General features: G+C 35.4%; 1 protein-coding gene across 6 annotated transcripts in view; it reads left to right on the top strand.

Annotated features, from left to right (window-relative positions):
• The first annotated feature begins 948 nt into the window (after window positions 1-948).
• Window positions 949-26,070, top strand: part of LOC373228 (myosin-like protein MlpC) — a 68,122-nt gene continuing 43,000 nt past the window's right edge. For 5 of the 6 annotated variants that reach the window (XM_030990066.1, XM_030990065.1, XM_030990064.1 and 2 more), the window contains exons 1-13: window positions 949-1,349; window positions 1,961-2,148; window positions 3,157-3,297; window positions 6,232-6,356; window positions 6,882-6,895; window positions 7,549-7,633; window positions 11,616-11,719; window positions 13,152-13,281; window positions 13,951-14,069; window positions 16,350-16,496; window positions 17,112-17,279; window positions 17,799-17,891; window positions 18,418-18,569. In XM_030990066.1, coding sequence (XP_030845926.1) covers window positions 1,230-1,349; window positions 1,961-2,148; window positions 3,157-3,297; window positions 6,232-6,356; window positions 6,882-6,895; window positions 7,549-7,633; window positions 11,616-11,719; window positions 13,152-13,281; window positions 13,951-14,069; window positions 16,350-16,496; window positions 17,112-17,279; window positions 17,799-17,891; window positions 18,418-18,569 — 1,586 coding nt within the window. In that variant the 5' untranslated portion in view covers window positions 949-1,229. Of the gene's footprint in view, window positions 1,350-1,960; window positions 2,149-3,156; window positions 3,298-6,231; window positions 6,357-6,881; window positions 6,896-7,548; window positions 7,634-11,615; window positions 11,720-13,151; window positions 13,282-13,950; window positions 14,070-14,388; window positions 14,451-16,349; window positions 16,497-17,111; window positions 17,280-17,798; window positions 17,892-18,417; window positions 18,570-26,070 lie in introns of those variants that run through there. The other variant, XM_030990067.1, reaches the window with a different exon arrangement.

Below are 26,070 nucleotides of genomic sequence, written 5' to 3'. Positions count from 1 at the left end.
CTGTAACATATTTTTCTTCCTGCACTCTCTCAGCGGGTATCTATTCCTACTTCCGTTAACAATGTAGAAGGGTGTTGTCATGTTATTGCGCACTCAATGCATCCTATTCCCTCTCGTATAACATCTCCCCACACCTCCACAGGAAGGGTGTTATTAGTACATCAAGGGATATCGTTACAAGAAACAATCTTATCAACATGACTGATTATCTCTGTTAATTGACTGGGGTGAACCTTATGACGCTGGGGAAATCCCCTTATGATTCCATGTGATGAAAGTTATTCCAAACAGCTGTAACCGGTAAAGAGCATGATGTTTTGAAGTTTTTCAAAACAACAGGATAATATTACGATTTAAACCTCTAATATCGAGAGGTTCTTTATTGAAATGTTCGTAAAATCATGATGTTTAGGTATGTTATAGCTTGAATGGTTTGACCTTTGAATAAAAATAGTTAGCTCCGTTTTCTCAAGCCAGCGGACCTCTTTGGAAGGGGTATCATATACAGACCTTTACAGTTCAATGTACCAATTAAATGCCTATTACTCTTTCAGGGTATGCTTCCATCTTCATTTTAATTTGAGAAGAATATTAGTCACTTGTTTTGAATAACCAATGCCCTGATGTACAGTTATTGTACCAGACCAGAGATAGGGTTCTCATGTTTTTTCTTCTTCATATAGCTCATCAAATATGTTTGCTTATACACAACTGCACAGATTATCATTTTCTTTACATCAATTTCCTTTTTAAGAGAGTATAGTTTCATCGTCATGATCATGGTTGGTAGGGTAATATTTGTAATCAATTCTTAATTATCAACACCTAATGTAAAACTACACCAGAGGTTAGAGCTTTGCCAAACAAACTTGTCGCCACCTTGTTGTTCTTCGTGTCACATGAAACCATCAGCCTCCAACATTGCTTTCCTCTCTATCATCCTCTTGTTTTCCTTTTATTTTCTTAACCTCCAGGATCTAAGGAAAATGCATCTGGAATTTCAACTGGACTAGCAGCAAGAAAACAACTTCAGCAGCAAGGTTCACGTTGTGCGGCACAGAGTCAATATTTGATGAGCGATTGCTGCCAGTACAGACAACCGGGCGGGCGGATGAATTAGCTACTTGGAGGATCTTTGCTGAGTCCTCTAACAGGGAAAACAAGACAAGAAGCCAGAGTTATCTCCAGGTAACTTGAGGGCTGGGCGTGGCTCGTTGGAGACAGTGACCATGGCGACAGCCTTCTTGCAAGATGGGGTGGGGTATGAGGACATGGCTAAGCTGCAGGATCTGCACGAGGGCAGTATACTGGACAATATCAAGCAGCGCTATGAAAAAGACAGGATTTATGTGAGTATTAACATTCACATCCATGATATTTCTTCTCGTTTATACTCACTGTTCGTACGGTAGGTGTGGTAAATGACCATGGAGATAAAATTTTAATGTGAGTTTGAAATGGCAGCAAGAAACAGAAGTCCATGTATGACTACCAGACAAGAAAAAGAATGAAAGAAAAAGAAATGATCGCAGATTCACTAGCTAGTAGCTCAGTGGTAAGGACTGTCATTCTCGAGCCAGTAGGCCCAGGGTTCAAAAGGAAGTTAAAGTATTACTATTAAATGCCTTTAAGTATTAAAGGCATTCATTCCTAATAGATTTCTCATTCAGGTAGGACCTGTAGCATGACATGTAATTCTCAATTCTTCCAATAACCTGGCTTTCTGAAAAGATGAGGTACAGTACATTCTCTCATGAATATTTAAGAACAGGAAGATACAGACCTTTACATATTAAAGACCTATGTGTTTTCTTTGTCTTTTTGTTGTTGTAAATCTTTGGTTGTTTTTTGGTTTTTATTAGGTCTCAGCCTGTTGGTGTTGGCACAATTACCATTAACCTTGGTGTGGTATGAAAATAATAAATATGTATCTGTCTTTGTTCTCTATATGCCATTCCAGACCTACATTGGCTCCATCCTCTGCGCCATTAACCCTTACAAGACCATCCCTGGTATATACGGGGATGATGTCATGCAAGTCTACAACAAGAAACATATCGGGGAGTGTCCACCCCACATCTTCGCCATCGCTAACGACTGCTACTACTCAATGTGGAAGAAAGGAGAGAACCAGTGTGTACTCATCAGGTGGGTGTTGCCAATTTTGTGCCATTTTAATCTAGTTAGTGATTATAACTGACTTTTTTTTTTAATAATTTTTTTTTATCTTGAACAACAAGTTTTCAGGATTGGAAGATATATTCTTTCAAAGGAAACATCAAGAAGCAAAAGGCTCTTTGAGGAGCTCACCATCCCTTCTCAGGACTCATTCCTTTCAAATAATGCTTGATCTAATTCTGAAAAAATATAGGTATTTTTTAAAATCTCATTCACTTTGTTAGATCGGTTAAAATGGGAAAGAAATGTATATTTAAAGAATTAAGGCATATAAATAACATCTGTTACCTTAGATGGAGCTGAAAAGACAAAATCTTCAAGTAAGTGTATATGTATAATTGTATATGTATATATACACTTGCCATAATTGAGCCTCTCTGTTACAAATGACTAATGAACAAATACATTTAAGAAAAAGAGTTACCGGTATAGACAACTTCATCAGGGTTTTGTGCTTTTTCGTAGTTGAAATCTTAAAAACTTCTGAAATTTTTGAAAATCGATTTAAGCTCAATATAATATTGATTGAAAAGATATGCTAAACAAGGCAGCCAAAGTTTAGAGCATCAAGCTCAATTAGCGCGTAGGAGAGGATGATTCATGTACCAGCGCTATGGAAGAAGCCATCATCAATTTAGATGACATCAAACATGTTACATAAGTAATTTTTTCTTCCGTTTTCGGTATTCACTATATTAAATTATTGTAAGCATTTCACTTTTCCAACATGATCATGGTTTAATACTTCATATATTTGTTGTTTGTAATATTTGCATATATTTTTGTGTAGATTAATTTTCATGTTTTTTAAGTATTATTCTTTGGTTTATAAAAAGAATGTATAATATGTGACAGTTTGGCTTTTTAGCTGAACTTTAACAAAATACATTTTTGTCATGATTAGAATTGTTCGGGAATAAGAAATAAAAATAATCATGATTATTTTTGTAATGATTATTTTTGTTGTTACATTTGCAGTGGTGAAAGTGGAGCCGGTAAGACGGAGAGCACAAAGTTCATCCTCAACTATCTCTCTGAACTCAGCCAGTTTGCAATGATAGGAAGAGAGCAAGAGGTCAGGTCAGGGGTCAGAGTTGAAGATGCCATTTTACAGAGCAGGTTAGTCTTTTAGTGATCTCTGTCACTCAGTGAAAGTAAAAAAATTACAATTTCATTCTAGGCAGTAGCATAATTACTGGGGGCACAGGGGAGGGGGCATGCCCATCAATCAAATGGACGAAAAAGGAAAAAGAAGAGATGAAATATTGGAAAAAGATAAAAACAAAGAAAAATTGATAGAGGAAAGGGATTTGAAGAGAAGACCCCTTTTACACCTTCCAAATTAACAATCTTGTTGATTTACTTTTAATACGATGAGAAAAACTGTTTTTTGACATTATGTTCCTTTCTCCTACTAGTAATTATGGATCCACCTTTGCTTTGGTTGTTCGTTTAATTGTTATTTGATGACACTTTCATCCAGTAGATAATTGTATGGTACTACAGTAAAGTGAAATAGATATTGCGCTAATAATGCTTATGTACCTACATAGATATTATTAGAAAAATTGATAACTGTTTTAGTTTCTATCTCTTTGTTTTTTAACGGGTGTATACCTTTACTGTCAGACTAATTAGACATTCCCTTTCTTTATCTTTATCTTTTATTTTACTTCCATCGTTTGAAATGCTTTAATTGTTCGTTCAATCGATATATCTATAGGACTACATACAAGTGAAATAGATATTGCACTAATAATGCTTAGACATACATGTAAAGATATCAGAACAATTAATAAGTTTTTTGTTTCTATCTCTTTGTTCCTAAGGGGGTGTATACCATAACTGTCAGACTAATTAGACATTCCCTTTCTCAAACTTTTATTTTACTTCCATTGTATGACATACAATGTTGATAACCAGTTTCATATTGATTGAAGAGTTTCCTTTTTATTTATATCATTACTGTCAAGCTAATGATATAATCTCTTTCTTAAATCTTTATTTCACGTCCTATATTTCAATTAGAACCCAGTTTCATATTGATTGGAAACAGTTTTGCTTTTGTTTGTAAACCATATCAGAAAGTGTTCTAATGGTCCAAATTTAATTAGCTACTTATATCCTTTAAAGGCATTGTTTAACAATGTTTCCAGTTTTACAAATCAGAGATGCATGGCCCTAGGTGTTATCAGTGTCTGTGATATGGTGTAATATTGAAGCCTTAAAAAATTGCGCTTCAAAATGATCGTGAAGTGCTACAAACAGTAAAAATCTTTGAGTTCCCAGGTTTTACCATACTCATTTCCCCCAATAGGTTGTAGTGTTTATACCAAACTGTTCAAAACTGTTTGGCAAACAGTTTTGACATATTTCTAATTCCAATCATAAATATCTTGATAATCAGACAGGCGATTGGCTTGTAAACGTCATGGGATTGCTGACTGACCTAAAGGTTTATAATTATGATTGCTGCATGAGCTAAATCCAGGATTTTGTTTAGAATCTGAGGCAAAGATACCTAATCCCTTTAACATGTATACAACTAAACAGAAAGAGAAAGCTCAGAAATTCATTATGTCACCTTTCCAAGAAAACCACTTTCTGTATGATTGATAACATTCAACTGCAATGTAATGTTTATATCAATATTTACAACATTCAAGCATGTAGACACAACAAAAAGTATGAGGCTTGTATTTAAAAGCAAATTTGATTTTGTAGATGTTGATAATGATGATAATGATAATATCATTGATATTCATTCCTTGTATACAGAACAATGTTTGATTGTTTGTATCTACTCACATTAATAACATGATAGTGAATACTCAACTGCAGTGTGTTTTTGATGATAGACATGTGTGTCTTGATCTGTTTGGGTTAGAATCTTTTTTTCTGTGTCCGACTCGTGTCGAACATATCGAACATATCGGAAGCTACTATGTTTCCTCCCAACACTTCCTGCGTTAAAAGATAGTAATCCAACGGAAAAGGAAAACAGGCTTCTGCTAGACCAATTGATAGATTGAAACCTTCTGTATATATAGGTTAAAGTGTGTATATCAACAGTGGCTAACTTGTACATGGAGTAGGAATGAGGAAATGTGATTTAAATTGTGTTATGTATTATGTATGAAGTAAATGAAATAGAGAGATAATTGAAATTGTAATCCTCTCAAGTTTTTGTAAGTTTACTTTTAACATAGGGAAATTCATAAGTGTATGATTCAGGAATGTCAGTTTTCAATATTTGTTGCTTGATTTCAACCTCCCTTCCACCTCAGTATGTTTCAGGCTATTCAAGACTTTTATAGTGAAAGAGAATAATGGGCTCCATATATATCTTGAGTTTCATTTCAGGCTCATTGTTTCAAATCAACAGGTATATACCTGATAAGTGAATTCACAGAGATAAGACAGTGTTTAAGCTGCCTGTTACATACAAATATGGCTCAATCAATATTTAGCATTTGATATGCATGGGTACAGTGGGAAAGCATTTATGTGCATGAATTGTCATCCGTTCTCTTACATCTTGTTCTTTTAATCTTGCTCTCCTCTCTTTTCTCCAGTCCTGAGATCTCTGTTCTTTATGCTCCATGTTCTCCATGTTCTCCATGTTCTCCATGTTTTTTTTCATGTGCTCCCTCATTTTCTTCCTCTGGGGTCACTCTTTCTATTCCCCTCCAGCTCTGTCTCTCTCTCTCTCTCTCCACGCCCCCCTCCCCCTCTTTTTGTAATTTCATGATTACTGTTGTCTTTATGATTCAGGAAAATCTCATTTTAATCATTCTTCACATCATCATGCCTCTATGCTTACATCTGCCCAGCATTCAGCGTACTTATCCTCCTTGAAATTCATGAATTTGACAACTGGTGTCCTTTTGATCCAGGAAAATCTCATTTTAATCATTCTTCACATCATCATGCATCTTTGCTTACATCTGCCCAGCATTCAGCGTACTTATCCTCCTTGAAATTCACGAATTTGACAACTGTTGCCAATTTGATTGTCGTGTATGATTATCTCATTTCCTCTCTACCATGCAGCCCCATCATGGAAGCCTTCGGGAACGCCAAGACGGTGTATAACAACAACTCCAGCAGATTTGGAAAGTTCATTCAACTGCAGTTCACCCAGTCCGGTTCTATATGTGGAGGAAAGATCCGAGACTGTATCCTTTCAAATCAGTCTTTTTCATCAAGGAACATTTATTTATCTGTGCCTGCCATCTAGTTTTTGATCATTTGTTATTTGAATTTCCAAATGTTTAACTTTAACAGATGCCTGTAATAAATGTTTCAAATTTTGTGGATGAGGTTTAAAGTACGGTACATGGAAATTAAGTTATAAACTTCTAAATTAGCATAACTATTTCTGTTTCATGAATAAAACCTACCGGTATGCCAGTTTTAGTTTCAAAAAATTATTCAGTAGGTATCTCTTCCTTTTAGTTGTTGATCAAGGAATAGTTCAAATGGTTCTTATATTTTAGCCATTGAAACATTTCATTGCACATTCATGCAGTTTCCAGCTATATGAAATATTCAAGGGCTCATGTGATCAATGGTATATTATAATACTTTTACATGTATGTGGTGATACACTGAAAATAATCTCTCTATTTCGAAAATATATAGAAACAAGTATTGTTCCTTTTTATTTTCTAATCTTATGATCCTTGACTCATAACTGACAGACCTTCTTGAAAAGGTGAGTTGTTGTTTTGATACCAATGTCTAAAATTTCAACTCTCTGACTGTTCTCCTTTTGTTCCAACAGCCTGTCTTCCACTCTCTCCCTCTATCTCTCTCTCTGTCTCTCTCTCTTCCTCTCTTTATCTTCCTCTCATTTTCTTTCTCTTTCTCTTTCTCTCTCTCTCTCTTCATCTCATTTTCTTTCTTCCCCCTCTATCTGTGCCTATCTCTTCCTGAAATATTCTTATTCCGAACTACCTGTAGATTATTCTTACTCTTTCCCAATACTGCTCTTACCCTTCATTATACACAAATTTCATAAGTGTTTCCTGTTGAATCTTTATAAAGTAATTTTCTTACTCTTTCCTTGAGGTGTATATGGGTAACATAAGTTATCAAGAATGATAATATGTATGATCATTTCTAATAATGTTTTTTTTTTTTATATCTGTTTACATGTAATACTATAAAACTTGTTATTTATATTCAATATAAGAATGTTAACCATATTACAATATGATTATCTTATATCCTAGTCTCTGTCTTTCCGATGACTGGGTAATGGTATTTCTTTAAACCACTTAGATGCATCGTAGTAGAAATACGTGCTATATAAATCAAGAATATTGTTAATTTTATTTCTCTCTCTCTTTTCTCTCATTACCTCAGAATCGTGTGGTCGGACAGAATCCCCAAGAGAGAAATTATCACATCTTCTACTGCCTACTTGCAGGGGCCGACCCGAAAATGAAAGGTAAAAATAAGATGCATATAATATACATGTTTACCCCAATTTTCAGGTCATCAGATTCAGGCTTACTCGCACAGTGTATGCACATTCTCCACTTCCTGGGGAGCATTCTCCATATTGTTAAAGGAAGTTGATGTCCCGTAATGATTTAGAAGTAGGGTTGATTGACATGATTATGAGATTCTTGAAAGGCGAAACTGAGATTTACATTGTGCATTATGTGATTAACAATAGCATTACAAGTAGGTAATTAATTGAATTAATTGAATGATTGATGAATAGTACTCATACTATTCAGTTACCATAATTTCTCATCGAATGAAGTGATTGTATATCCCATGAAATAAGAAATTACATACATGTTACAATACAATAAAGTAATTTCTATAGCGCTCTTACAAACTAACTGTTGTTTCACAGGGCGTTACATAAAATTATCAAAGAATCTATTGTTGATGTAATGTTATACTTAGTATATGATTTAGGTGCTATTTTCGATATGGAGTGGTTTAGTAACTATGGGGGACATAATAAATACTTAAAAACATTCAATGGTGAGTTGGAAATAGTAAGCATTGAAAAATAGAAGATTATTCTTGGTTTCAGTTGTAGATAGGCATTTGTTTGTCATCGTCGGGAGGTGAATTACATTAAACTGAATAACATGTAAGTGAAAGAGGAATAAAACATATCAGAAGAAGAGAAAGATGAAGAACTAAAGGAGGATGACATGATAGTAGAACAAGAGATAGATAAAGAAGTAAACAAGGATGACATGATAGAAGAAGAAGAGTGAAAAAAAGTAATGTGTAATGCAGAACAAAATGCAGAAAAACAAAGAAAATATCGAAAATACACAAGGAAGTAAAATATAGGAGGAGGAGGAGGAGGAGGAGGAGGAGGAGGAGGAGGAGGAGGAGGAGGAGGAGGAGGAGGAGGAGGAGGAAAGAATGAAAGAGATTTTTAAAAAATTATACATTAAAAAAAAAAACATAATTGTTAACACCAGCTTGACTTTATTATCACAATGATTCTTTTCTTAAAACATGAAATAGAGGAGAGCAAGTTATTATTTTGCTACAGCATCTCACCTCAAGAGTTAAAAATTAGAAGTTCATGAATTTATCCAACAATCCCAAAGCTATCCCCATATCTCAGAGTGAAGCTTGTATTGAAAGAGACAAAGCTTGAGGACTAGTACTTCTATTTGTTCATTTTATGGTAACAAATATGTAAATTTTCAACTTGAGGGAGCGTGTTATTGGAGATTGTGTGTCCATCCCCTTCCTGTGGGAAATCTAGATAAAACGTTTGCTTTTAGTTTGCATTGCAACACAATCATCAAATCTGTTAATTTTATTGTATTTTGATAAGTTTACTCTGTGAGAATTACTCCCAAAATGCACTTAATTATATTATATATAATATTGAACATCTTCTTGTATTTGTTAAAAAATTTAGTTATATCTCATGAGGACCGGGTAATTATATAATTACCACAGACTCTCAAGCATTTGATTGTTTACATATAGTTTTCTAGAATATATTTGTCACTATTTTGGTGTATATTAAAAAGTAATGAACAGAACTTTAACTTTCAGAATAAGCCTACCAGTACATTGCATTTAAAGCTTAAAACAGGTGCATTTTATGACACAGATGCCCCCCCCCCCCCCACTCCATCTCTCCATCTCAAATACATCACTATTACCCAAGTCAGTGTCACTTCCTAACGAAACAGTGTAACATCAGGTAATGAATTATTTCACTCTACCAAACAAACGTGGCATATTCCCCAAATGCAGCAAAGTGCGTTGTGTGTTATTCGTAGTGGCGTAAAATGCACGGCACGTGTCAGAATGATTCAATCTTGTTGGGTTGTGGTGCGTCAGAATTCCCCCTTGCCACTTTAGGCCATTCATCTTGCGGGATTCCCTTCCAGTGACTCATGCCAGAGCTGAATAAATCAACGCATCTAATTCAAACTTTTAGGGGTTATTACATTTATTTTTGTCTGTAACTGTGTTTTAAAGGGACAGACTGAGAGTAGTTTGAATATATATCTATTTTGTGATATTAGGTCTGTGAGCAGTTGTAATTGTCGATTGGGGAAACAGCTAGTGGTTAAATGGTTAAATATATATAAAGCTAACAATAGAGAAAAGTAGAGAGACAAAAGAGAAAATTTGTGCTTGGGAGAGATGGCCTGTTTGATGTAAAAGTTGCTTTTGGTGATAAAAATGAGGCTGAAAATGTTTTAAAGAATCCACATCATTGGCCAACGTTTTGGTTTGTAGGTTTTGAAAAGAATACATATATTTTCCTGATATTTCAAAAGATAAAAATACATGTTAGTAAAGGCTGGTTGAATCATATTATAATTTGTCTAAAATTGGCAGTTGATCCATGCACCTGTAATGTATTTTTTATCAAAATATTTTCTATTTTTAGAACAATTTCATGGATAGCTAATCCTTCTGGGATAGTCAGGGAAAGGGGATTTTTTTTTAATGCCATCAAATGTGTACCAACAAACACAAAAATAAAAACACATAACAACCATTTGGGAGCCTGTCTTAATTGGTATTGCTGTGTGGTTTTAAAACTCATGATACTTTTTCAATGGCATTTATCTCTCATTCATAAGAAAGCCAATTCTAGCTTATTGATGTGCAGTGAGCCAAACAGAGGTGGTGATTGCCAATTTCACACTTTAACAGTGTTACAGAACATTAATTTACATATATATTATCTCTATCTGGGATAAGGGACGATAAACAAATTTGTTATTGCAAAAGTACAATGAACCTAAGTTTAAATATATATATATCTTGATCCTTTGTTAGTGTTTTGATAGATTTATGTGCTCTTTTGTTAACAAAGCATGAAGAAAATGATGAAATGGAAGCAGATATGAGAACTAGGGTACATTGGTTTTATAGTATTAACAGTGGGGGGGGGGGGGGGTTACATGTGGAGTAAATCCCAAAGGACATGTCCTGGTGTAATGTACATGTTATATAAGGTTTAGGGTTTGGTTCAGGTATAATGTTAAGTCCAGTGTTTAAGATAAGAATTTGATTGAAATGGAGCTATCGTTTTCATAGTATGGGTCATATAGAACTCCATCAGTGTGTTTATAAATATAGGATTTAAAAACGAAGTCTAATGGAGACAGATGTTTATGTTAGATGTAGCTTATTACAATGGTGTTATAATGAGGGACCCTAAGTATCACTCACTGATGGGGATGGTGGGAAAGGGGTAGGGATGAGAAGCATGGCTTAGCCGATAGTACAGATGAAGGTTACTGCATATAAGGGGATTAGGCCCCTGGGAATCATGTAATTGATTTGGTATTATGTCACTGGAAATCATCCATGCAAATTAGATTGATGTTGCTGTGAAGTTTAGAAGCATGAAATGGGATTGGGAGATGTGCCTTTGTTTCAGTTTTATTTCCGTCTTTGTCTCTCTTTTCATTTTATCTGCCTCTTTTGTGTATTCCTTTTCTCTCTCTCTCTCTTTCCCTTGTTCTACTTCAGAATGTCTTCTTCCTCCGTCTTTCTCCTCTCTGTCTGCCCTCCTCTCTTTCTCTCTTTCTACTGCCTCTCTATCTCTCTCTCTCTCTCTCCAGTCCTTATCCATCTGTCTCATATAATTTTGTTTCTGTCTGTCTCAGTTTTACTTTGTCTATTGATGATTTTTGTTTTACTTCTTTCAATTTTTCCCCTTGCTTATTCCCCCTATTCCCCCTCTCTATTTATCTCTCTCTTTCTTTTCTTTTCTATCTCCTTCTTTCTTTCTTCTCTCGCTGTCATTGTTGTTTCTTTGTCAGTCTTACTCTGTGTCCAACTCTTTCTACTCCCTCATTTCAATTGCATCAAAATGCAGATATTTGAGCTGATGTGTTACTGGGAGTTACAGCTTTTTATTTTTATTTTGATGTGATTACACTTGTACTGTCTTCTTTGTATGTTTGCAGGAGAGCTTCGTCTAGGAGACATCAGCAAGTATCACTACCTAAACCAGAGCGGTTGTACATGGGATGATACATTGGACGATAGAGGGAACTATCAACTTATCAAGGTACATTATTATTATTAGTGCTACAGTATTAAAGGGACTCGGTAACATTGTCGCAGATTCTGAAACAAAATCCTGGATTTAGCACATGCTGCCATCATAATTATAAACCTTAAGGTCAGTCAGGAATCCCATGACTTTTACAAGCTGATCACCTGTCTGATTATCTAGATATTTATGATTGGAAATTGAAATTTCAAAAACTGTTTGCTATTGGTTTACACTACAGTCTATTGAGGAAAATGAGTATATGGTAAAACCGGTCACTCAAAGATTCTTACTATTTTGAGGCACTTCATGATCATTTTGAAGGGCTTCAATGTTACACCATATCACAGAAAATGAAAACATGTAGGGCCATGCATCTCAGATATAACATCGATAAACGATGCCTTTAAGAGTAAGGCAGAAATTGTAACGCTGGTATCATTTGCTGGAGCCAAAAGGTCTAGCCTCTAAAGCTTCCTCACACAAAATCAAAAGTATCTCTGGGAGATTGTGCTGTCAGTTGCACCGCTCCAAAGCTTTGGAATAACCTACCATTAGACAAAAGAAAAGCCTCATCTGTTGCTGTCTTCAAAGTTTTGTTGACGACGCATTAGTTTTCAGGAGCTTTTGAATAGTTTTTTTCAAATATTTTTATTGTGCGTTTGTAAAGTACCACTGTTAAGACTTTTGTTTTCATCACAGCACAGTATAGTATATATATATATTTGGAAGCTGTGCTGTATAAATTGATCTAATTATTATTATGATCACATTAAAGTTTATGAGGTATGAGATTAAAGTTTATGAGTTATGAGATTAAAGTTTATGAGTTAGTCCTCGTCTGGCTCCTAACAGACGCTTTCTGGTATACATGTTCATGGACATATGATGAAATTGAAAGATGAATATTAATGTCTGCACGTATCATTACCCAATTTAGTGGTTATACATTAAATGAGACATTGAATGCAAAAAGGTAATTTATTGGTGTAAAGAAAGTCAGCATTTTTCTTTGAGCAGATCGGAAGGTTATTCAAATCCTAAGTGTGGAGCAATAGTCCTCTTGGGAATTTCATTCTTTTTAAATTCATAAAACCCAACAATATCTTCTGTGAATGTTCAAGATACAAAATAGAATTTATTATCCTTATGACCAGAGCAGAACTGTATTATAACTGATTAGTGAACGTACATACATTGTAGAATATGAAATTAAGTTTGTAGTCTTAAAAGATGGGATACTTACCGATATATTCAATGACATTGATTTTCCATGTATATTTTTAATGACAGTTTTAATATTCAGTCTAAATAACATATTTACATTTAATGCTGATACAAAATTCAAAGATGACTTTTAGCCATTTTGGTCTTGAAATTAGATTGCAGTATCAGAGCTCAGTAGTAAGACCCTAACACCCTGTCTTGTTCCATCTCTACAATATAGGATGCCATGAAGGTGATGGAATTCACAGATGAGAATGTCCACGACGTCTTCCATATACTAGGGGCCATTTTGCACATTGGCAACATCAAGTTTATCACAGCCGGTGGAGCTCAAGTAGAGAATATGAATGGTAAATATTGAACACCTTGTCGGTAGTGAAAAATGAATAAGATGAATTATATATCATTGATACGCTTATGAACCATATATTGCGATAATACAAATTATATGCTATTTTAGTGTCTGTCAGAGGAGTAACAGTTGTTTTCAATCTAAAGCTTTGAAAATCAGAAGTGAATTTTATTATACATTAGATAGTAGTTGGGCAGGATACTAGTAAAGATGTGTGTTTTCTTGGTCATATGCAGTGGCATGGTCGGTGATGCTTTCCTTCTGATTGGATCGGGACATGGGGGGATGTGTGATTTTTCAAACAAGATTACATTTTGTTTAACTTGCAAAACTATCATTTTTATTTGCTTCTCTCCCTGAAGGTAATGCATCTCTGCAATATAACTGAACTATGTTTGTGTATATAATCTGTTGTATACTGTTTATGTGATGTCCACTTCAATTTTATAAGCTTGATTTTTTGTATATGTGCTTTTGAATTTTAAATTTTAAGCAAATAAAGAATGTTAAATGAAATGAAATTATCCACAACCTTGGAGTAAGTAACTCTTCTGCTTCATGTTGATGACTATCAGCTTTAAATGCACTGTACTTCAGTCAATGATATAGTAATATTATTTGTGCCGGATGTGAAAACTTAAAATTTGTTTCTGAATGTATTCCACAGCCGTGGAGATTGCAGCGTCTCTGCTCCATGTTGATGAATACCAGCTGATGGATGCACTTACACAGAAAACTAGAACCCTGAGAGGAGAAGTCATCAGTACTCCTCTGGATCTCGACCAGGTAAGATCGTCTTCAAAGTTCAGTCCAGGGCAGGACAGGTCTCAAAGGTTTAGTTCAGTTCAGTTCAGTACAGGTCTGTTGAGTTTAGTTGAGCATAGGACGAGTTCATTTCAGTTCTGCTCATGCAGAAGACCAGAACCCTGAGAGGAGAAGTCATCAATACACCTCTGGATCATGACCAGGTAAGGTCTTGAACATATCACCTTCAAAGTTCAGTTCAGGTCAGAACAGGTCTGGAAAGTTTAGTTCAGCTCAGTTCAGTTCAGTACAGGTCTGTTTAAGTTTAGTTGAGTATAGGTCCAGGTCAGTTCAGTTCTTCTCAAATAGAAAACTAGAACCCTGAGAGGAGAAGTCATCAGCACACCTCTGGATCTCGACCAGGTAAGATCGCCTTCAAAGTTCAAAGTTCAGTTTGGGTCAGAACAGGTCTGGAAGGTTTAGCTCAGTTCAACTGCATTTAGTTCAGTTCAGTACAGATCTACAGTTTAGTTAAGCATATTTCCAGTTCAGTTCTGCTCATGCAGAAGACCAGAACCCTGAGAAGAGAAGTCATCAGTACACCTCTGGATCTTGACCAGGTAAGGTCTTGAACATATCACCTTCAAAGTTCAGTTCAGGTCAGGACAGGTCTGGAAGGTTCTGTTCAGTTCAGTTCAACTCAGGCCAGTTCAGTTCAGAACAGGTCTGTTTAAGTTTGGTTGAGTATAGGTCCAAGTCAGTTCAGTTCTTCTCACATAGAAAACTAGAACCCTGAGAGGAGAAGTCATCAGCACACCTCTGGATCTTGAACATATCATCTTCAAAGTTCAGTTCAGTTCAGGACAGATCTTGAAGGTTAAGTCCAGTTCAGGTCAGGACAGGTCTGGACAGGTCATTTAAGTTTAATAGAGCATAGGTCCAGTTCAGAATAGTTCTGCTCATACAGAAGGCAAGAACCTTGAGGGAAAAAGTCATGAGTGAAAAGGCTGCTCAGCATAAAGATGTGACTTAAATAAATACATTAATAAACCCCTCTTTATCTTGACCAGGTAGTGTCATCAGGTTTCATATTGAAACTTTAGTTCAGGTCAGGGCCCTGTTGCATAAAGCATTCATAGTAAATTTACCAGTAAGGGTTAGTTCCATGGAAACCTTGATTTGATTGGCTGTTAAGTGATGATGTTGCCATGGTAGTTAATATTGATGGCAAAGTTACCATCAGTGTTAAGTTTTATGAGTTCAGCCTTGATCAGAGCAAAGAAAAATTAGGTCTGTCTGTCTGTCTGTCTGTCTGTTTTCATCAGCTCGAGATTGCCAAATATCCCGCTATTTGAACTATCCCGATCGCAAATTATCCAGTTAATTTGTGTCTTCGTCAGCTCGAAGTTGCAATTATAGCGGGATATTTTGTCGAGATAATCATCCCAAGATATCTTGAGCTAGTCTCGAGCTGATGAAGATGCGATTTGTAACTTTGGGATTATTTCCCAAATCAGAAATAGCAGGCTAGTAGGCAATCTCGAGCTGATGAAAACAGGCCTATTGCTTTAATAGGAGAGGAATGGAAGGCACTGATGTAGTCAAATTCCCAAATTGTAGGGCACAGTAAACATGATCTACAACATTGCAGGCCATCCCACACACATACATGTATGAGATGAACATGTATGTAACTTTCCATTGCCATATAATTATTGTCTGGTTGCTAGAAAACACAGACAAATATAAATATAAATATTGTTCATTTGCTGGGTACCATCATTTTTTAAATATACCTCTCGAACTATGAGGAGAAGCAGTTCGTTCTATGATAGCCTGTTGTTTATTTTATGGCTCTAGGAATAGCCATTAAAATTTACTTCTATTCGTGAATAACAACAAAAGTACATGCATCTCTTCAAAACTATGATACTGAATAATGGAGAATAGATCATGAAATATGCTACAATACTTACATGTACCTGTATATGTATTTAAAAATTAAGAAATGTTACATCATAATTTAAAATTTATTTTCTTAATAATTTTCTCCACATTGTTTTTTTCTTTCAGATGAGATGGAAATGATTATATTTTCATAAAACAGACAGTGCATGTTAAATTGTCCGAAATGTTTTTGCAATATTGAATTACTTAGGACGACTAATATATAATCAACAAGGCAGAAAAATGAATTCACCCAAAGAAATATACTTGAAAACTAACATATCGATACTATCTATACTGTAGATGGGTAAAACAAGCATCATATCATGTCATCTTTGACCTGTGACCTTTAACCCTTTGACCTTTTTTTAATAGGCTGCTGATTCAAGGGATTCCCTGGCCATGAAGCTCTATGCACAGTGCTTCAAATGGATCATTCAGAAGATCAACAACCGCATCAAGGGCTTCGGAACGTACTGCTCCATTGGCGTCCTCGATATCTTTGGATTCGAGAACTTTGAGGTCAGTTATAAAGTAGATAACAAAAAAATATTATTAAAAATAAAATGAAACAATAACTGGCTGATAAGGATGTCTACTGCTCCATCAGTGTCCTTAATATCTTTGGATTTGAGGTAACCTTTTAAAATTTGATCTGAAAGTAAAATAATTATATACTTATAGAGAGGTCTACTGATCTATTGTTTTAGGTTACTATAAAGACCAACAAAAAAATGATTGAAAAATAAAATGAAAAGTGAACCGGCTGATAATAAGGTCTACTGTTACATTGGTGTTCATGATATCTTGCAGGCACAGGTGTATTTTTTTAAAATTTGAACAAAAATAAATATGAACCAGTTTCAGGCTAATAATAATGTCTACTGCTGCTACTACATATATTACTGCTTTATTAGTGTTTTCACCTTTTTTTATTCTGAGAACTTAGAGGTATGTAGGAGAGATGGACATTTGATTTGAAGATAAAATGACAATTTTTAATATTTGGATTGAGAACAAAAAATAGATGATGACGTGGTCTTCTACTAGGGTGTTTTTTTAAAATTTAGATTTAAAAGATTCAGTATTAGAATGTAGCAGAGTACCATAATTTAAGTCCTTCTTCTCCCTCTGTAGGTGAATCGTTTTGAGCAGTTCAACATCAACTATGCCAATGAGAAGCTTCAGGAGTACTTCAACAAGCACATCTTCTCTCTAGAGCAACATGAATACGCTGCAGAGGGTCTGGAGTGGGTCGACATTGCTTACCAGGACAACGGAGAGTGTCTAGACCTGGTGGAGAAGGTAAGCACTGAAGAACAGATCGAGAAGACATAGAATGGATGCTGTAACACCTGAAAGTTTCATGTACAGACATTTTTTGAATTTTGCAAGTGGTCCAGGTCCAGGTCCATAGAACTTGTTGAAATGTTTATTAAAAACTGAAATGAGCTCCTAAAATCCTTGTATTTGATTGGATGTGAGCAAGTGTGTTCTAGAAATGTAAGACTTGTGACTTAGTGATAACAGGTTTTATGAAACAGGACCCAAATGTTGTGATTCATGACAATATTTTGCAGCAAATATGGCTGTTATTAACAAGTCACAAAAGTTTCATCTCCAGAATATTTCTGAGTTTAAATTTAAGAGTTAAGATTTATATCAAAATTCTTCTTGAAATGTGTGCAACTGCAAAATTTATACAGGTATTGAAGGAAACTTGACCAGGGTGATAGTGCACTGTCAGCCATTGCAAAAATGCTCTAAAACATACAGTTATTTGTATTGTTATATTTAATTTGTTGATCGTCTTTCTCTTTCCAGAAACTTGGCATCTTATCCTTGATCGATGAAGAGAGTCGCTTCCCGAAAGGGACAGATGTGACCATGCTTGAGAAACTACATGACACACACAATGTAAGATTAATAACGAACACGATTTTAATATTTTCTCTTGATATAATGTAATGTTAGAGCTCTGTTTACGTAATGATATTGATAGCTTATCAAGAAATTAAAGGTAAACTTGAGCAAGTTCTCCTACATACCAACTATTACAAAATAGAAGCAAAATCTATATTGATAAATAATACTCTTTACTAAAATCTTTTGTTGTCAGTGCCACGTATAATGTCATATAAAATATCTGCAAAAAAAATTAGTTAGATGTGTGACTGCCAATTGTAAAACAAGAAATACGAGGGCATTATTACCGTCGATGAGGACAACAATCCAAAACACCACTGTTTTAGGCTGTACATTTGTTTGATACTTCCACCTGTATTTTGTGGCATTTAAATTAATCCCCATTTTATCTACAGTGTATATCTGAATGCATTCATGATTGATAACTCTGAATTTTATTCTGAATGTTTTCTTGTTATAAAGACCATGTTTTATTTACACTTACATTATGTTTTTACATTATGTTATATTTTTCTAGAAAAACGTGTTCTATGTGAAGCCTCGAGTGACGGACAAAAGGTTTGGGATCCGGCATTATGCGGGCGAGGTGTTCTACACGACGACAGGCTTCCTAGAGAAGAACAGGGATACCTTCAGAGATGATATCCTACATCTAATGAAAGAAAGCAGGTAAGGTCTCTCAAACCTTATTTATAAGATGGTGTAAAGCACCTAAAAATGGCCATGGGAAAATAAAATGAAATAAACCTGTACATTTAGGCGTAGTGTGCTTCATTTTTCTGTATCTTGCTACAGTGAAACCTGCAATACAATGTCTTTGGTTTTTGTTTTACTGGGTAGAAGATTGTTATCCAGGTTAAATAAAATGATATCATCACTTTGGAGTAAGGCATTTTGATTTCATGGCTATTTTTGTAAGGCAATGTTTGTTTTCAAGATTTGCTACTATTGCAACTGTAATCATGCTTGAATTATTAGTGAGGAACGTTTGCATGATTGTGTCCCATGCAACCAGTTGTGTTGACGATATCAGGCATGCCTACTAAGTTTTAAGGTCGGTAGAAACTTAAACTATATGTTATGATTACCCGAACAAATGAAAGTTTTCTGTAGCAGGAATGCATGCTCTTCATGATCGAGAGTGATTGTCTTGAGAAGCTGAAAGCCATGCTTGTGATTTAAGTGAACTATGTCCTTTGAATGTCTTTGTGAATCGATACAGCGCGATTGTGAATTCAGGAACTCACTGTGCTTGTGAAGAGGTTTTGTGCTCATCCATATCAGATTCCCTTTCTTGTAAATTGTCATAGAGGGCAGCATCATTAATTTTAAAGAAATCTCATTGCATTGAGCATTCATTGACTCCCCGCAAAGGGGCAATCAGCCCAGCTCTGTAGAACTTGAAGATGGAGATTAACAACCTTTAAACTTCATTGTACATGTAGCTGATCAATAGGGATTGGTGTTTATTTAGCACACATATTAAAGCTGCTTTAAATGAAATTGATAACATGATTTATGAAACAGTGCCCAGGTGTATTTATATTGTGAACAGAAAGGAAATGTAAGAGAATATGCAGGTTATGATGCCAATTGATGATTTCATTTCAAACAAATGCCAAAATAGAAATGAAATTATCATTTACCATTGATACTGTCTTTTAGTTTTATTGCACCCAAGGTTCTATCAATTTAGTGGCACCCTATAAAACCTGGTCCCAGGTGATTTGGTTTTACGTTATGTGTGAGGACTATTGTCTGTTGAGAGCTGGCTTGGATCATAGATGTCATGAACTCATACTTTTAGATCTTGAGTTGATGCTCATCAGGTTTTCAGCAGATAGTACAAGAATGATGTGATGGAGTGTGTCATGATGAATGGCTACAGGACTCGTGGGAGGAATGATGTTTGATAATAAACAGGGTCAATTGCTCTCAATTGGGATGTAGCATATGGAAGTGGATCATAATGCAGGTTATTCAATGACACACTAACCAACAGAGTCAGGTCATCAAATGTTATGAATTAAATTGTAGAAGGAGGGGGGGGGGGGGGGTAAGAAAGAGTCTTGATCAAGTATACAAATGTTATTGAAGTTTCAGGATTATTGCATTGTCAAAACAAAACAAAGTTGTTGAAAGCTCTTTCCGGAGATAAAGAATGAATGGTACTTTGGATGAAGACCTTGTTAGTCTTTACTCATGTAGTGCCCATACTGTGGCTAGTTCTGCAGGCTTATACACTCTTTTCACAGTTTGAAATTATACATTAATAGGAATAGAGTAAGTCTATATCTGCTTGCGCGGTCTCAACCTGTAACATTTATAGTCTGTTCTCCAGACCTTCAAGACCTAAGCTAAACTTGCATAGGTACATGTGAGAGGACCTCACACAAGAAGACCTCACGTAATGCTGAGCATAGTCTGTCTGCCTTCTGCAGCGAACATTTCATCGTCTGTGCAGGAAATAGGGATATTGAATTTGAGTTCAATCCCCCAGGGATTATGATAAGGAGATGAATGAAAAGTTTGAATGCTACATATATCTCAATCGGGGTGTGCATAATTTGTATTTTTATTGGTAGTTTGCTTTCTGAAAGTAGAATTAATTTCCTGGAAGTGATAGTGTATGATATTTGATATTTTATGTTGCTTTTTAGTAAACTGCAATGTCTACAAGAGAAAGTACATGTAATGACAATTCAGGATTAGCTTTATTAGTACAGACAGTACTTTTACAGTCCTTAAAGCAAATCTTTTCAGTTGCGAAATTTTATTAGAGCATCACTTGTTGACTAAAAATATTAATTCTCAAAACCTTTTCATTAATGATTTTTCAAGATTTAATTCCTAGCGCTAAAATAAACCTCACCCTTTGCTTTTATCCTTGAGCGTATTTGCTCTCAAAACCTTTTCTTTCCCCGAAAAGGTATACTGCAATCTTTGCATGAGAAATGGTAATCCTTTATATTGTTTATGTAATATTCAAATTTTTTTTTTTTTTTTTAAATAATAATTCCTCCTCAGCGTAGTTTTGTTTGTGTAATATTTGAATGAAGACAATGATTTGTATTTGGGTATGTAATGTTTGAATGAATCTTTATATAATTTCATCCATATTGTATTTTTGGTTAAGATTGTTGTAATTAAGTGAGGCTTGATGGCTCAGTGGTAGAGCAGTGGTCTCGTTATAGGGAGGTCCTAGGTTCAAAACCAATTTGATACAGTGGTGCCCTTTGGTTGGTAAGACATTAATCCTCATTCCCAAGTCTCTCAGAGAGGACATAAGCTGTTGTTCCCCTCATTAATACAAGCATCCACATGCTTTCTCAGTTGTCTGGTAAAACAAACAAACCAACCAACTGCATGATTCCTGATCAAAATGGAGCCTTTGAAAATTTGTTTCCTTTGAGAAAATACATTGTATCTTTAAATCATAAAATATAGTTGTCACTTTAATTTCAAACATGATTCTCTTATCGATGCCTGAATCATACGAGGGAGTGATTATCGTTTGCTATGGCAACCGGACAAAGCAGAACATGGTTTCCGACTGTTCCAGATTTATGAAGAGGTGCCAGTCATAATTCATCAGGTTGTTTTTAGTGTGAGCTCTAAATCTCCCTTTATCTGAGCTAGTCTGCGTTACAAGTCGATGATTGAGAGGAGACATCTTGACATTTCATGTTTAATAAAAGAAAATTCCGTCTGCTCAGAAGTTAGAAGGGCATTAACTCATATTTTTGTATGGAATTTGTGTCTTTCTGTCTCTCAGCAAACTATTTTTTGATGTTTTTGTAAGATCTTGATTTCTTGTGGCGCGTGGCTTGGAGAGATTTGCTGAGTCATATTGGTGACAAACTATAGCTATTCTTCTTTTAAACCAGTACTCACAATGTTTGATTTGTTTTCAGGTATTCATACAATAATTTGTGGAAGTAATTATTTAAAAGGTTTGCCTCTGATTATCAAAGAATAATGTTGACTTTGAAAATAGTGCCAGTAACTATTATTGGGTATAGATTATGGCATCAGAAATGCTATCCTGTGTGTAAAGTTGAGTAATATTGTTGGCTAAGTAACAAAATGGCAAGATGCATGTAAAAATAGTAAAGTTAACATACTTCTGCTTCTCAGGAAATGATATGCCAGTATAATTGTACACTTCTAATAGAGTAAAAAGACTTGTGGTGCAAAATGGCATGAGTTCCCTTCTAGGCCCTGTTTCACAAAACTTGTTATCAATAACAAGTTACAATAACTGTTATTAGCCACTGAAATCATGGAATTTGATTGGCTGAGAGCAAAGTTGTCATAGAAATTTAGCATTTTATTGTTATTGATAACTGGTTTTATGAAAGAGGGTCCTGGTTTTCTGCACCTGATGTACAGTATATGTTGGACCTGTATGATAAACAGTTGCAATTAATTAAATTAAATCTAAATTGATATATATTGCAACTCTGTAGCAAAGTTTGCCATTGATTGGAGGGGTTTTAATCGAACCAGATCAATTGCAGCTCTTTATATGAAACTTGATGAAGTTTTTATGTGCACTTTATTAGCAGTTATGATTCTGTCTTAATTTTGCCGTCTGGGTGTGTGAAGTAATGCTTATGAGGATGGATGCGTCTATAGATTGGGTGCCAAAAGCAGTCAGTTTATCTACAGACTTCCCTCATGCTGGCAAGGGCTACATGCAGCTGTAGATTTTAATAAGCCTCTTAAAGGACTTGTTTCCATTAGCCAACGTTTTAAAAGAAGCCAACTAATTATAATCCAAGGAAATTGACCTGATCACTACTAGCTCTAGCTTATTATCAGTGTAGGTCATGCATACTAGTGAGCAGTGCAGATGCATATTACTGACTAATTATATCGTCTCTATTTTCACGAAGTGACGGTAGTGAGGAAAATCGTCACCCAAAGTGAATGCAATTTTTTTTCACTACCGTCACTTCGTGAAAACAGCGACGAATTATGTATACCGTAGTAGGGTAGATGCTTTTAAAATGCTATTTCCTTGATACCCTTGGGATGTGAACTTGTCCTATATATTTTGTCCCAAGGAAAATAAGGTTTGTTTGCTATAAAAAAAAGGAAGAGAAGAGAAAAATGACTATGTACGTAGTTAATTAGCAGGCTAAATAGTAAATTGGATAGGGAAATCACATTTCGACTTGACATGGATTCTTAGGCCCTTTAGTTTCATGCCTTGAGCATGCAGGGATCAGACTTATAGAGATCGGGAACTCTAAACTCGGTACTACCTAAAGAACTGCTGATCATCATCAGTTTGAGGTTGATCAGGCTAGTGGGGAGGCATCTCAAAGGATATAGCAAGTGTAAACCACACCCTGATAAGTTGGAGTACTGATCAGACTGCTTACCCTCAAAGAGGAAAGTAGCTAGATTTGTGTATTAAGAGAGACTGCTTTGGATGAATTGACATAAAATTTGGATGTAGCTATAAAAAGGGTGTAATGCATTTATTGCATTACATGCATGTACATGTACATGTATTAAATTGTCAATGTAATGTGTAATATGTTGCCACTGATTCTAGACTCTATCTATCTATCTTCTAGATTCTATTTTCCTCCTTCTTTTTCTTCTCCTTTTTCGTGTTCTTCTTCTTTTCCATGTTCTTCTTCTTTTTCATGTTTTTCTTCTTTTTCATGTTCTTCTTCTTCTCCTTCTTCTTCTTCTTCTTCTTCTTCTTCTCCTTCTTCTTCTCCTTCTCCTCCTCCTCTCCCTTCTTCTCCTCCTTCTCCTCCTTCTCCTCTCCTCCCTCTTCCTCTTCTCTTCCTCTTCTCTTCCTCTTCTCTTCCTCTTCTCTTCCCCTCTACTCCACTACCTTATCCACTTTAACAGATGCCCCCTTTTTTGTCTATGGCCTTCTCATACCCCTTCTCCATCCCTTCCCATTTAACCCATTTCTCTTCTCTCTCTTTAATTAACCGAGGAGGGTCCAATTGCTAAGGTCAATGAAAACCAGGCAACCTTGTTCTGAGATGATATCAGATGTGTGTTAGTATTACTCTGCTCCTCTTCGTTCATCTCCTGTCTTCTGAGGACAGACAGGTTTAAGGAGAAATAATCTTCTGCTATTAAACATTTTGGTCTGCATTATATCAATACAGTTAAACCTGACCCTGGGTCAGAGAACACATTTAACAAAGTGAAAGTTAACCCAATTTTTAACCAAAGCTTAAACCGAGCAACAGGTTCGGATTTTTTTAGAATGCGTGTTTTAGTTTCAGTCGAAAATGAATTGAATCAATCATACACCCTATTCAATCCATTAAACTAAAACGAATTTGTCCCCCCCCCCCCTCCCAAATAGAAACAACAATATTGAAATTCTGAATGTTAAAAACAGGAATCACTTTTCTTTGTTTGTCATTATTTCAAGAAATAAAAGACGAAGACAAATAGTCTTGGGCTCCATGCAGGCACCCTGTTATGGGTGTTGGGCTTGGCACTTCTCCATGGCAGGATATACAATATTCAAGTGGAAGACACTTTTAATATGGGGAATAGGGTGATTTTCCTTCAAGCCCTCGCCTTCTCGCGAGCAAACCAGAGGAATTGTGGGTAATTAGAATTGGCAGGTATAGCCTTGTTGCAGAGAGCAGGAAGTTGGTAGGCCACCGATAGAGTTTGACGAGGCGGTCCGCGCTCTGCGATGACGACAACTGTTCAGGAATGTTTTGAAGTTTGCTAGGGCTTGCGGTCCCTCAGGATTGTAACTTTGCTTCCAAGAGTTTGTTGTGGAAGTCAACCTGGGGAGAAGTTTGCGCCTTCTGCGCAAATCCGCTGTACCTGCTTCACACCTGTTAATAAGCAGAGAGAGGTGGACCTGCTTAAATCTTGGAATTATATTTGTTATCTTGTGTATCCAGGCATTTGTTAAAAACTGGTTTTTAATTATTGTGAATTGTTTGGAATACAGGAGAGTCATTTCTACTTTGCTGAAGAACTCTTGTAATCTTGGAAGTATATTTGTTATGTTCTGTATCCACTATCCAGACACCTGCTGGAAGCTTTTTGCTCCTTTTGTGAGTTGCTGAGAATGAAAGGAGAGTCATTTCTACACAACTCAAAATCGTGGATGTGCGTTTGTTTTATCTCATGCATCCAATCAGGCATTTGCTGAAACTTTTGCTCCTTATCGTGAATCGTTTAGAATAACATAAGACTTGGTCGATACTTCTGAAAAATTCTCTCTGTTTATACATGCACAAGATATGATCGAGTGTGGGCATTTGTGAGATGCTATTTTAGTGATGGATATCACTGCTATTCTGTATTTCTGGTTTTGAAAATACAAGTTTGGTGAACATTTGGAGATATAGACACTATCAGATCAAATGGTAGGTGAAGAAAAGATAGTACCGATGTCTTGCTAACATTACACTAGAAATAGTTTCATTCAGTAAATATTGTGTAAAACAAATGTTTCACAATTCACAAACAAATCAATTTCTGGGACATGGTGTATGGTGGTTTAGCAATGATTACATGAGAAATATGCAATATACCTGTATGTCTGAAGTCATAGCACCTACATCATAAATGCAGAGAAATTTTCATTAATCTCATTTGAAAGTTATATTGCAAATCAGTCATGTTGGTTATCTTTTAATGAATATTCTGCATTATATTATATATTGTACAACCAATTATTGCATAGTTTACATGTATTATTGCCCAAGCTGTACATATAATATATTTAGTGTAACTCTTATGAAATATTATTTAGAAATTAAATACATGTGGATGTAAGTAATCTGTTATATCTGTTACTGAAATCTCTTGGGTGTGACCATTATTGACCAATGACTTTGACCCCTTTTGAAAGCTTAGTTATTCACCAGGTACTAGAAAATGATCCATAAAGATTAAATGTCTTTTGTTTGGCTTAGCTTGCAATGAATAATACAACATATATAATGGAGACTGATCCTTCTAAATCCATAGTCAGTAATAACTGATTCCTTTTATCCCTTTTAAGTACTGATAATATCTTTTGTGTCAAAATGTAATGTATCGTATTTTAGCCATCATGAAATCATGATGAGAGGCAGAAGGATGCTAACTCTCTCAAAGTATTTGAGTTAATGCCCTTTTCACCCTTAGCAGATGAAATGTCACATCAAAGGAATTC

This window comes from Strongylocentrotus purpuratus, unplaced genomic scaffold (genome assembly GCF_000002235.5).
Source record: "Strongylocentrotus purpuratus isolate Spur 01 unplaced genomic scaffold, Spur_5.0 spur5_scaffold_19, whole genome shotgun sequence".
Classification (NCBI taxonomy): domain Eukaryota; kingdom Metazoa; phylum Echinodermata; class Echinoidea; order Camarodonta; family Strongylocentrotidae; genus Strongylocentrotus; species Strongylocentrotus purpuratus.
The sequence above is the reverse complement of the archived record's forward strand: the minus strand, read 5'-3'. Positions and strand labels throughout refer to the sequence as shown.